General features: G+C 44.4%; 1 protein-coding gene across 2 annotated transcripts in view; it reads left to right on the forward strand.

The window, feature by feature from the left end:
* Positions 1–13,259, forward strand: part of COL27A1 (collagen type XXVII alpha 1 chain) — a 376,750-nt gene that overhangs the window by 297,996 nt on the left and 65,495 nt on the right. For both annotated transcript variants that reach the window (XM_061603994.1, XM_061603995.1), the window contains exons 40-41: positions 5,974–6,027; positions 6,583–6,636. In XM_061603994.1, the coding sequence (XP_061459978.1) occupies positions 5,974–6,027; positions 6,583–6,636 (108 nt within the window). The remainder of the gene's footprint in view (positions 1–5,973; positions 6,028–6,582; positions 6,637–13,259) is intronic.

The following is a 13,259-nucleotide window of genomic DNA, read 5'->3' on the forward strand; positions in this document are numbered from 1 at the left end:
TAACAGGTGTGTAGAATAGGGAGGTTCTACAAGTGTAGCTTGTATGATACACGTTTGGGTGGTGGCAAAAAACTGGTCTTTTGGCACAAAACAGCAGAAAACGTTGGCTGAGAATTTAAGGGGATAGCAGACTTTGGGGTTCATGGTGAATACTCCTGTAGCAATATTTTAGCCTCCTTCTTAGGATCATTGGGGAAGGAGTAAAATCTCAGAAAGGGAAGGTAGAATGAAAGGCTGGAAAGGTATTTTCTGCTTGGCTTGAGAGCTTTTGCTATTTCTTCCACGTGTCCCCACCAGTCAGGCTTTACCCCTGGACCACCAGATACAGCCAGGCTCTCCCTTTGACCCTTGACAGTTCCTGACCCCTTGACCTGTGAATCGCCACCTCTAATCTTCTCCTTGGCTCGTTTCCTTGCATCTTAGCAGAATAGAGGGAACTGGATACATGTAGGATCAATGTCAGAGCACATACTTTGCATGAAGAAGGTCTCAGGTTCACACATACCCTCCATCCCTAGATAGAATCATAGAATAGAACAGCAAAGTTGGAAGGGGCCTATAAGGCCATCAGTCCAAACCCCTGCTCAATTCAGGAATCCAAATCAAAGCATTCCCGACAGATGGCTGTCCAGCTGCCTCTTGAATTTCTCCAGTGTCGGAGAGCCCACTACCTCTCCAGGTAATTGGTTCCATTGTCATATGTCTGTAACAGTTAGGAAGTTTCTCCTGATCTCTAGTCGAAATCTGGCTTCCTGCAACTTGAGCCCATTATTCTGTGTCCTTCACTCTGGGATGATCGAGAAGAGATCCCGGCCCTCCTGTGTGTGACAATCTTTCATGTACTTGAAGAGTACTATCATATCTCCCCTCAGTCTTCTCTTCTCCAGGCTAAACATGCCCATTTCTTTCAGTCTCTCCGCATAGAACTTTGTTTCCAGTCCCCTGATTATCCTTGTTGCCCTTCTCTGAACCTGTTCCAGTTTGTCTGCATCCTTCTTGAAGTGCGGAGACCAGAACTGTGGACGCAGTATTCAAGATGAGGCCTAACCAGTGCTGAATAGAGGGGGACTTCCCACAATTTGGAAACTATACTTCTGTTAATGCAGCCTAAAATAGCATTAGCCTTTTTTGCAGCCACATCGCACTGTTGGCTCATATTCAGCTTGTGATCAACGACAATTCCAAGATCCTTCTCACATGTCATATTGCTGAGCCAAGTATCCCCCATCTTATAACAGTGCATTTGGTTTCTTTTTCCTAAGTGTAAAACTTTGCATTTATCCCTGTTGAATTTCATTCTGTTGTTTTCAGCCCAATGCTCCAGCCTATCGAGGTCCCTTTGAATTTTGTTTCTGTCTTCCATGGTATTAGCTATGCCCCCCAATTTTGTATCATCTGCAAATTTGATAAGCATGCTCTGTACCTCCTCATCCAAGTCATTAATACAAATGTTGAAGAGCACTGGGCCCATGACTGAGCCCTGTGGTACCCCACTTGTTACTTCTGCACAGTTTGAGAAGGAACCTTTGATCTTTGAGTACAATTCTGGAGCCAACTGTGGATCCACCTGATAGTTGTTCCATCCAGCCCACATTTAGCTATCTTGCTAATCGGAATATCATGGGGTACTTTGTCAAAAGCTTTGCTGAAGTCAAGATATATTATGTCCACAGCATTCCCACAGTCTACAAGAGAGGTTACCCAATCAAAAAATGAGATAAGATTAGTTTGACAGGATTTGTTCTTCATAAATCCATGTTGGCTCCTAGTAATCACTGCATTGTTTACAGATTGACTGCTTTATAATCTGCTCCAGAGTTTATCCAGGGATTGGTGTTAGGCTGACTGGTCTGTAGTTCCTCGGTTCCTCCTTTTTGCCTTTTTTGAAGATAGGGACAACATTAGCTCTCCTCCTGCACTTCACCAGTCCTCCACGATTTCGTAAAGATAATAGACAGAGGTTCTGAGAGTTCTTCAGCCACTTCCTTCAATACTCTAGGATGCAGTTTATCAGTCCCTGACGATTTGAACTCGTTCAAAGTGATTAGGTATTTCTTGACCCTTTGTCTATCAATCTCAAGTTCCAATCCTGCCCCTTCTACTTCATGTTTCCCGGGTGGGTCATAGACCCTTTTTTGGGAGAAGACTGAGCCCAAGTAGGAATTGAGCTTTTCTGCCTTTTCTTTGCCAACTGTAATCATTTTGCCATCCTCACTGAGTAGCTGTGCGACCATTTCCTTTGTCTGTCTTTTACTATGGATGTTTCTGAAGAAAGCTTTTTTGTTGCTTTTAGCATCTCTCGCTAACCTCAGCTCATTCTCAGCTTTAGCCTTCCTGACACCATCCCTGCAATTCTGTGATACCTGCCTGTACTCTACCTTTGTGGCCTAGCCTTCTTTCCACTTCCTATATGTGTCCTTTTTTGTTTTCAGGTCATCTTTAAGCTTTTTGTGAAGCCACATTGGCTTCTTCTGCTGTTTCCCCCCATTTTTCCTTGTTGGAATTGCTTGCCATTGCGCTTTTAGAATTTCCTTTTTTAGAAACTCCCACCCTTCTTGGACTCCTTTTCTCATTAAGGTCGCTTGCCATGGAACTGTACTTACAATTGTTCTCCCCCTCCCTTTTTATTCCTTCTGTTCTTTTTGAACAAGTTATATCCTTCAATATTCCAGTCATGGGAGTCATCCCACCAAGTTTCAGTTATACCTATCAAGTCGTAATTACCCTCCTGTATTAAGAGATCAAGTTTGTCCTGTTTGTTTCCCATGCTGTGCCCATTAGTATAGAGACATCGAAGACCATGGGATTTATGGCTTGGCTTCCTTACTACATTTTTCTGAGGACTGTTACTGGGCCCTATCAGAGCTGATCTCTCTGTTCCCGTTACTGTGCACAAGCCTTCATCAGTCATTACCACCAAGTTTACGTCTCCCTCCCCCTTAGGATTCAGCTTAAAGCCGTCCTGATGAACTTCTCCATTCTGTGGCCAAGCACATTCTTCCCAGCCCTTGTGAAATGCAACCCATCACTTGCCAGCAGTCCATCTTCCAGGAAGCATAGCCCGTGGTCCCAGAATCCAAATCTCTCACGTCGGCACCACCTTCGTAGCCATTCATTCACACAGAGTATTTTTGTTTCCCTTTCTACTCCTAAGTACTGGAAGGATGGATGAAAAAACTATTTGGGCCCCAAAGTCATTGAGTTTCCTTCCTAGAGCTTCAAAGTCTGATGTGATTTCTTCAAACCTCTGTTTGGCAGTATAATTTGTTCCCACATGGATGAGGAGAAAGGGATATACCTGTCAGTGGGCTTGATGAGTGATGGCAACCCTTCTGTCACATGTCTCATCCGTCCTCCTGGTAGACAGCATACCTGGCGAGTCCACGGATCTTCTCGGCATACTTAGGTGTCAATCATTTTTAAACTAGTTTGAACTTTTTTAGCTATATGTGTGTATAGTTTTAATATTGGAAATAGTTTAATCTTATTTTAATGTAGACTTTGTATGTTTTTAATTATATGTATTTTTTATCTGGAAGCCGCCATGAGTCCCAGTTTTGGAAAAACGGCGGGGTATAAATAAAGACAATAATAATAAAATAATAATAATAATAATAATAATAATAATAATAATAAAATAATAATAATAATAATAATAATAATAATAATAATAATAATAATAATAATAATAATAATAATCCCACGCAGTAGGGAGTCTCCCACTACTAGTACTCTTCTCTTCTTGTTGTGGGATGTGGTTTCATTGCCCCATCTTGATTGAGCTTCAGCCTCTTGCTTGTTGTCGCACGGGGTCTCCTGTAATTCTTCCACCACAGGCTGTCTTCCAGTCTCATCCTCGAGTGGTTGAAAGCGGTTCCATAGTTCCGCTAGCTCTTCTGCTCCTGTCACCCTTTCCCACGGAGTTTCCTCCACTTTGTTGCTCCTCTCCAAAGCAGACGCCTCTTCTGCTACCACATGCTGTTGCTCTTCCACCTCCACTTCTCTTTGCTGCTGTTGTTCCAGCGTTCTGTCTAAGAGCTCTTATAGTCCTCAGTGTGGCCACCGCCATTCCAGGCCTCTCACTTTTTCTTCCAACAGTGCCACGAGCTTGCACTTGTTGCATGTGTACTGTTCTCAGGCAAGAAAACAAACATGGCACACACCTTGCAGGTCACAACCACTGGAGTATCCTTCCCGTTCATAACTTTCTTCTACCTTTTGTTTCTGACTGCTTGTTTTGGAGTGGCCTGTGCTTTGTCCTGTCCTACTTCAGGGTAAACCTTAGAGTCCCACTGTGTGCGGTGTGCTGTACAAGGAGAATTATTTTTTTATTTTTATTTTAGGGACCTCCCCTGTCTAACTCCTTTGTCAAACTCCTATTTGCTCTCCCTGTTCACTCACTGTGTTCGCTCGCTCTCTGAAAGCTGGCTTGCTTATATCACCTCACCTGTGGACCAACTGAGACAGCTCCCCTGCTCTGCACTGCTCAGTTAGGAGTCAGGAAACAGAATGATAGGGTTGAGAACACCCCTCTCTGGAGCTTTGGATCAGGGGAACTCAACATGGTGCCCTCAAAATGTTGTTGGACTACAATTCCCATTAGCCCTAGCCTAGGGATGGAAAGATGAGTCAGTTTTGGTTCTCTCAGTTTGTCTTTTTTCCCCTCAGCCTTAAATTGATTAAATTCACTTCTTCAGCAATTTGCATTTCTTTTTTAAAATCCTCATGGAAATTCTTCAGTATAAACACATTTTATATGCAGTTTTGAATAATGCAGTTTTGTATGCAGTTTTGAATAATGTACACATTTTTGCAAGCTATTTCTCCTATTATTTATTTATTTATTATTTGGTTTATATCCCGCCCTTCCTTCCAGCAGGAGCCCAATGCACTTTTGTATGTTTTTCCCCCTAATATATTCATTTCTGTCCACGCTTTGCCTAATATATGCATGCTTGTAGACATTGGTTGCTTTGAAATCTGCGATGCAGATTTCAAAAGATGACAGTGTTTCAGTTCTCACATTGTTTTGGAAAATGCAAATTTGATAGATTCACCTTTAAATGCAAAGTGAATCAGATTTCTCCCCCATCTCTAGCCCTAGCCCTTGTCCATTCTAGCTGGGACTGATGGAACATTTTGAGGGCACGGCATTGTGTTGGGTACCCTGCCTTAGGGTGCCTCTGCCAATCTGGATATGGCAATTTTAGGTGTCTATGATGGAGACCTTGTCAATGGACGCGGAGAGTAACTGAGAAGAGGAGGGCTTGGGAGAAAGGCCTGAGGGCTTCCATCCTGGATGTACTATGTTTGAGATGACAAGATTCGCAAATAGGAATGTTTTAAACTCTCCAACAATTGTTTTTTTACACTGCATTTAATACTGCTTCTGTTTGTTGTTTTTAACAGATGTTAGTATTGTGTTGTAGCTATATTTGATGGATGTGTTTAATTTGTTCTTTTAATTGTAAATTTAAGCCGCTGTATGTGTGTACTCCTTCGTGTGCATGTGCACATGTATCTGTTTTTGTTAAAACTGCTGATTTTATTCCGATAATTTTATTGTCTACTGTTTTATAGTCTTTTGTTGCTATTTTAATGAATATTTGAGACCATTTTACATAAACAGCTTAGAAATGCCTTCATTAAGCAGTCTCTGTCTGTATCTCTTTCTCGTCAGACTGTTTAGTTGTAGATATTGGACAGGGAGAGATTTGGGGCTGATGGATAGAACTGGAGATTTCGGGGGGGGCTTAGCATAAAGGAGATACTGGAAACAGCAGAGATTTGATGAAGGGAAAAGTTTGGAGAGAGAATAGCAGGAAAGCAAAGACAGATCCCAAAGGAACCCTCAGTAGGTGGAGGAAGTAGACAAAGATATTTCCTCCTGTGGAAACATTGAACAAATGACTGGATCAGCAGGAACCAGAAAACCTGGGCAAGGGCAGAGCTGACCTTCTTTTGTTCCCACAGGGTGCTCCAGGCCGGATGGGGGCACAAGGGGAGCCTGGCTTAAAGGGCTATCAGGTAAGCTGTTGTTTTGGACTACTGTGTCATAGGATCTACCTTTTTCAGCTCTACCCCAGTAGTGTGAGCTTTAATTTTCTTTATTTCTGCAGCCAGGGTTTGTTTTCGAGCTGGCCTTTCCTGCAATAATGTTGGGGTTCCTTCCTTTCTCTCTCTGGATGGGGGTCAACTGGTGCCCCATCTTTCTACCACCAGAGTCCCCCGAAAAACCATGTACCTGCAAGGAGGCCAGGGAGGAGGGGAGACGGATAGGTGGTGGCACCAGCTGTGAATCTCTGTGATGGTGATGCAAGAGGGCAGAGTAGCCTTCTCGCAGCTTGTCCACTTCTGTGTAGGCAGTTGGTTCTTCCAGCACTTCCTCTCCACCTATGGGAGCCCTAAGGGGTATATGTGCATTAGCTGTGTATTAACAGCGGTTTAGCTTTGCTCTGATTCCTTGGAGAGCTCCTGCCAGTCAGAGCTGTCTGATATAAGGCAGTTTCCTGATATAAGGCAGCTTCATATGTACCTGTATCAGCAAGCCTAATTTTGACATGGATTTTCATTCTCTTGCAGGGACACACAGGAGTGCCAGGCCCAACTGGACCACCTGGGCCCAAAGGTGAAAAGGTAAATGGGCAGGATCTATGCAGCACAGCAAAGGAAGCAGGGTTGGTTCTGAAGTGAGCTACAGGGTAGATCTTTCTGAGACTGTGCTGTACATAGTCTGTGCTGAGAGAACCCTGAGCAAATCATGTCAATTTTGCTAATGATGAGGTGGTGGTAAAAGATAAGCAGAATATAAAAGCCTCACACCTGAATCCTGTGGAGGGAGCCTGTGGCCCTCCAAATGTTTGCTGTGCTAGCTGGGACAGATGTGATCTGGAATCCAAAATCATCCGTTCATTTCCTGCCTCAGCCGGCAGTCCAGCCCAGCAGCGTCTCCACAGTCTCCTCAGCTGCCTTGCCTCACTTAGTCCACCACACATATGTTCCCCGCCATTGCCCTAACTCCAACCAATTTTGTTTTAGGACCAAATCAGCCTTGGCTCCCTTGTTGAATGGCCTTTATTGGGAAAGGGACATGGAAAGTGTGACTCTGTTGCTCTTACTCAGTTTCTCAATGGCTTTTGATGCCACTGGTCATATCTTCCTGGACCCTCTCTGTGGGTTGGGAGTTGGAAGCACTGTGCTGCAATAATTGTGCTTCTATCAACAGGATCAGTTGCAAAGAGAAGCACTGGGTGACTTGTCCCCCTAGCAATTGAGCTGTAGGGTACCATCTTATCCCCAATACTATTTAACATCCACATGAAGCCTTTGGGAGCTCTTATTAGTGATTTGGAGTGTTGTATCATCTGTATGCTGATGATGCCCAGTTCTTTTACTCTGTTATATCCAAATAAGGAGTGGCCATGCAGGCTCTGGACCAGTGTCTGAATGCAGTGATGGGCTGGATGAGGACCAATAAACTGAGCTAAAACCCTGATGAGACAGAAGCCCTGTGGTTGAGTGGTATGCATGTCCAGAACATAGGTCAGTTACATGGAGTGGTATTATGTTGCAGCTTCTTGGGATCAGTTTCAGTTGATGTGGCCTTATGATGGGGGCTTGGACTTGATGGCCTTATAGGCCCCTTCCAACTCTACTATTCTGTGATTCTATGATGTGGACCAGGTGCTTGCAATGATGTGACCAGCACCGTAACCCCTCAAGCCTTGCCCTTCTTGGCTTGTTAAGACTTACCAAGAGGGTGTGACCAAGTGGATCCTGGTTGCGGTCAATGTGTCTTTGTGGGAGGGAATGGTCCCAGCCACCCTGAAAGAGGTGGTGATCCAGCCACTCCCAGAAAAGCCCACCCTGAACCCATTGGTTTATGACATCTAACGCCTGGTTGCAAATACCCCCTTTTTAGGGAAGATAATCAAGGGTTGTGGCGCAGCAATTGAAAGTACACTTGGATGAAACAGATTATCTTGACCAATTCCAATCTGGGTTCAGGCCTGGTTATGGGACTGAATTGGTCACCCTGATGGATGACCCTTATATTGGGAGAAGGATGGGGGAGTGAGACCCTGTTATTCCTACTTGATCTCTCAGCAGCTTTTGATACCATTGAACATGATATCCTCCTAAACTGACTTGGTGAAATGGGTATTCAGTGGTTCCAATCCTATCTGCAGAGCCAGTTTCAGAGAATAGCATTGGGTGATTGTCTTTTGTCCCCCTAGCAAATGTGCTGTGGGGTGCTGTGGGGTGCTGCAGGGTTCCATCTTGTCTCCAATTCTATTTAGCATCTGTATGAGACCATTGGGAGCGGTCATCAGGAGATCTGGGGTGAGGTGTTGTTAGTAAGACTTCTCTGTGTTTCACATTCACACATTCGAGGAGTCTTGTGAATTAGGATCTTTAGACATCAGCAATAGTGCATCTTGGCAGATTTACCCAGTAACTTACATTCACACAGGTCTTAAACATGAGGGTATTTATTAAGCGTACACACACAGAGTCAAAACGTATACATTTAACACAAATGGAGAATAGCTCAGTACCAGTACATATCTATTGACATCAGTAGGGATAGCTCAGTAACAACATGCATGAAGAAATTACCCAAATAAACCTAATCATAACTAAACTCACATACCCAACACGCACATATAGTATATGAAGGAGCAAGCACAAAAGGCATAAGGGGAGATGGGGGGAGTTGAGTTCAGCACAACTGAGGAAAGCACACTAGCCTGACCTCTCTCTCTGGGCTCACTTTGCAGACTAGCCTCAGTCATGTGCAGCTGGGTAGGGAGGACCAAAATATGGCTTATGAAGCACAGTCAACGATAGGCAGAGGGAGCAAATGTGGAGGCTACAATTTGTAGGGAAAGGACATCCAGAAGACAGATTACAGAGCACAGTATTTCCCAGCCCTGTTGGGCAATCTGTAAGTAGAAATGGAGCACGTAGAAACTCCTGGGTCAGGCAGGGAAATAGCAAATGCAGCAGGCAGGCCCTGAAATGGCTTCTTGGATCTCTGCTTCAGCTAGCCAGGTTCAGGGAAAGGAAGGAAAAATAGTGGAGCCCTGAAAAGAGCTTTTGAAGCAGCTTCAGCAAGCAGTTTCTCTGTTTCAGCAGGCAGGGGTCCAGAGATGATGAAGGAAAAGATCCCTGGGTTCTGGCTAGCTAAGTGATTCAGCAGGCAATTTCAGGTAGAGTGATATTCAGCAGTGGAAGTGAATGACCAGACCCCAGAAGAGCAATTCAGCAGGTGATTTTATAGTGGAACTGGGCAACCAGAACCCGGAACAGAAAATGGCTCTAAGAGTCCAGTTTTTATACCTTTCTGGACAAAAGCCTCAAAGGAGAGTGCAGAATTTTTCCATCAGGTCTCAAGCAGCCTCTTTGCAAATGAACCAAACCAAAGCCATTTTAAAAATCACATAGGCCATTTGGGGGTGGAGTGTCTCTCAGGTTTATATCCTTGTACCCAGTCTGCCGACAGTGTCATAGGTACGCTCTATTCTTCTGTAACATTTGAATCGGGAAAGGCCACGCAAGCCATGGACAAGTACCTGGACTTGGTGGTTGGCTGGATGAGGACCAATAAACTGACTCTTAATCCTAGCAAGATGGAGCCACTATGGGTAGGTGGTTTCCAAGTCCAGATAACTGGTCAATCGCCTGCTTTGGATGGGGTCATGCTCCCTCTGAAAGAGCAGGTTTGTAGTCTGGGGGTGCTCCTGGATTCATCTTTGTCACTAGAGGCCCAGGTGACCTCGTTGGCCAGGTGTGTCTTTTACCAGCTTCAGTTGGTAAGACAGCTATGGCTGTTTCTGGACCAGGGTAGCCTGACCAATGTTGTCCATGAATTGTCCCTGAACCTCCAAGCTAGATTACGGAAATGCACTCTATGTGGGGCTTCCCTTGAGATTGGTCTGGAAGATGCAGCTGGTGCAAAATGCAGCTGTGTGCCTGCTTACTGAGGCAGGATATCACCAACATGGTATCCAGCTGCTGAAAGATTTGCACTGGCTGCCTTTTAGCTACCGGGCCAAGTTCAAGGTGCTGGTTTTGGTGTACAAAGCGCTATGCAGCTTAGGACCATCTTTCCCCTTGTATACCCAGTCAATCATTGCACTCTGCAGGTGAGGGCCTCCTGCAGATACCGTCTTAGCAGGAGGTCTGTTCCGCACAACATAGGAAGCGGACCTTTAGTGTAGTGGCACCTACCCTTTGGAATTCCTTCCCCTTAAATATTAGATATGCATGTTATCTTTTTGGCACCTACAGAAGACCTTTCTCTTTCAACAAGCCTTTTAAGTAGTGACCTTATCCCAGCCTGCAGTGTGTTCAAATTGCTGTTAAAGATTTTTTTAATGGTTTTTTTTTTAAGATCTTTTTAAGATGTTTTATTTTTAAGATTTTTTAGAGTTTTGTCCCTTGTTTGATGCTCTGGGCCCCTTCTGGCAGGAAAGGTGGTATAGAAATTTAAACAACAACAACAATAAGAATACCCAATGCTAGTCCTACTCAGAGTAGGCCCCTTGATATTAATAGAGTGTCTAACTTAGGTTCATTAATTTTAATGGGCCTACTCCAAGTAGGACTTAGTTGAATACAACCCGAAGTCTGGGGGTGTTCTTGATCCATCATTATAACTGGAGGTACGAGTGGCCTTAATGGCTAGGAGTGTCTTTTACCAGGGCTGGTACACCAACTGCAACCATTCCGGGCTGGAGATAGCATAGTATGATGACCTATGCATTGGTAAAGTCAGCACTGGATAACTGCAATGTGCTCTATAGGGACTCTGTAAGGCTGGTTTGGAAGCTGCAGCAGATGCACAAATGCAACAGCTAGGTTGCTAAGTGGAGCATCTCACTGAGCACGAGTAACTCTTGTGCTGAAGAAATAGCACTGGCTGCTAATTTGCTGTCAAGCTGAGGTTAAGGTGTTGTTACTGGCTTGCGAAGCCCTACACAGTTTGAGGCCAGGCTATGTAGGAGAGCCCCTTTCCCCCATATAGATCAGCCCAGCCACTTCGACCATCAGAGGAGACCCTCCTGGTTATTCTGCGCCCTGCAGAAATACATCTCATGGCCATGTGAAGGAAAGCCTTCTCAGTGGTGGTACACAGTTTGAAGAATGGTCTCCCCTCAGAGATCTGGTAGGTGCCAACTCTGTTGCCATTTCGCCAATTACTTAAGACTTATTTATTTGCGCAGGCATTCCCGGGCCTCTTATAAGTTAATAACATTTTTACTGCTTTGTAGATATTTAGAGAGAAAGAGAATTGTCTTATTATGCTGTGAACCACCTTACTATTGTTGTAATTAATGGCAGTATCTAAATGAATCAAATACATCTTTTTTTTAAGTAGGGGGACATCTGTCTCTGCAGATGTTGCTGGGACTTCAACTTCCATCAGCCCCAGCCAGCATGGCCAACTGCCAGGGATGATGGGAGTTGAGGAAAGTCATGAAAATCTGGCAGATCTGTAGAAATTATGCCATTAGCAGAACTGGAATGGATTTCCAGAAAGACACCACTAACCCTCCTGCCTCAATTCAGGAAGCAGAACCTTTTATCACATATAATCTAAAAAGATACCTTTTATATGATGAGGACATGAACTGCGTCAGGCTTTCATTAAGTCTAAAAATCCACACACTGTTTGTGATTATGACCTGCACTCTACTAATTCACCACTCAGAACATTTATGCCAAGATTTGAAATGTAATCTGCTATTGTTATCCAACTCAGCAGGCTTCATATAGCCCAATCCTTGACCATCTGTTAGAGATCTGAAATTGTTTATAAAAAGACACTGTCATCTGAGTACAATTCATACGTTAGTTCAGTCTGTGATGCTTAGCCTGTCTTTTGAGAGTCAGTTCCTAATATGAATTCAGCTGAGGGAGATGGTGATGCATGGGTAGATGGTATTCTGCCTTTATTCCTTTATTTCCATGTAAAGATATGGCTGGACCAAAAGGGGGATTGAAGGCATGCTGAACAGCAACGACAATAGCTGATTTTGGCACTTGCAAAACTCCACGGGCAGGGCTTTGCACAGGGGCTCTACAGACTATCCAGGGGTGCCTGCAAGCCCCCTTTCATCTTTACCAGCCTGTAAGGCAGATGGGTGTGGCATGGCCAAAACAGCCTCACTGGACAAATGGGGAGGTCTGGTACACCTAATTAGGCCTAAGGGCCAGAGTTTCCCCGCTGTTGTTGCCGTCTAGAAATTTTGGCATTTTTAGAGCTCTCCATCCTTTCTTACAGAGCTTTTAGAGTGATTTTAGCATTGCATTGAAATCTCTGGATGTTTGTGTATATCCAACTCTAAAGGGAGAGTAGGTTTGTTCTGGAGAGTGCCTTGCCTGTTGCTTGTCTTCTGATGCTACATAAATCTCGCAAAAAGTCTGTTTTCTACTCCTTTGTGCTCCATGTTTCTTCTTCCAAGGATGAGATGTTCTTTCTTGGCAAATCTCTCCTTGCAACCCTCCCACCTGCCCCCACCTTCCACTAGAGTGACTCAGTCATTATTTCACTGCTCCTTCTTTTCTTTATTTCTCTCTCTCTCCCTCCCCTCCCCCCCCAAGCCAGGTCAAAAGCTTTTGCTTAGTCAGCTTAGTGATAACCAGTTCAGACTAGAGAGGTGACTCATTTTAATGACTTGCTGTTCGGAAGGAGGGGGGTGGAGAACAGTTCACAGCTGCCTTTTGATTTTCACTCATGCTCTAGAGCAGCCTTTCCCAACCATTGGGTCCCCAGATGTTGTAGTCTGTGACGTCCTTCCCCAGCACCACCTGTGAAGCTCTCACTTGGGGCTACCAGCAGACAGGAATGTCAGGTTTATTCTTACCCTTTACAGCTCTAGCACAGATCTCACTAGATCCCACTGCTAGGCAGCACCACCAGTCACTTTCTGTAACCCAAACTCCCAGAGACTTTGCCTCAGTCTCTCTATAGCTTGTTATTTTGTGACTGTGTGCCTATGCTGTTCCCAACCCCCTTGTATCTTTATATTTAAAGCATACAACTCTGGGTTGCTCTGGATACGTGACTTGTTACAATCTCTCTCTTCACTGCTGCCACCATTAGATACAGTTTCTGTTCAGCCTTGGTAATTACCTTGCCCTCCCTTCTGGTCTGTATATTTCCCCAGCCAAGGATCAGGCCTTTGGTAAACCAAGTAAGAATTTATTAAATATCAGAAATAACAAGATTACTTAAGGAATGTTTCACAAGC

This window comes from Rhineura floridana, chromosome 20 (assembly GCF_030035675.1).
Source record: "Rhineura floridana isolate rRhiFlo1 chromosome 20, rRhiFlo1.hap2, whole genome shotgun sequence".
NCBI lineage: Eukaryota > Metazoa > Chordata > Lepidosauria > Squamata > Rhineuridae > Rhineura > Rhineura floridana.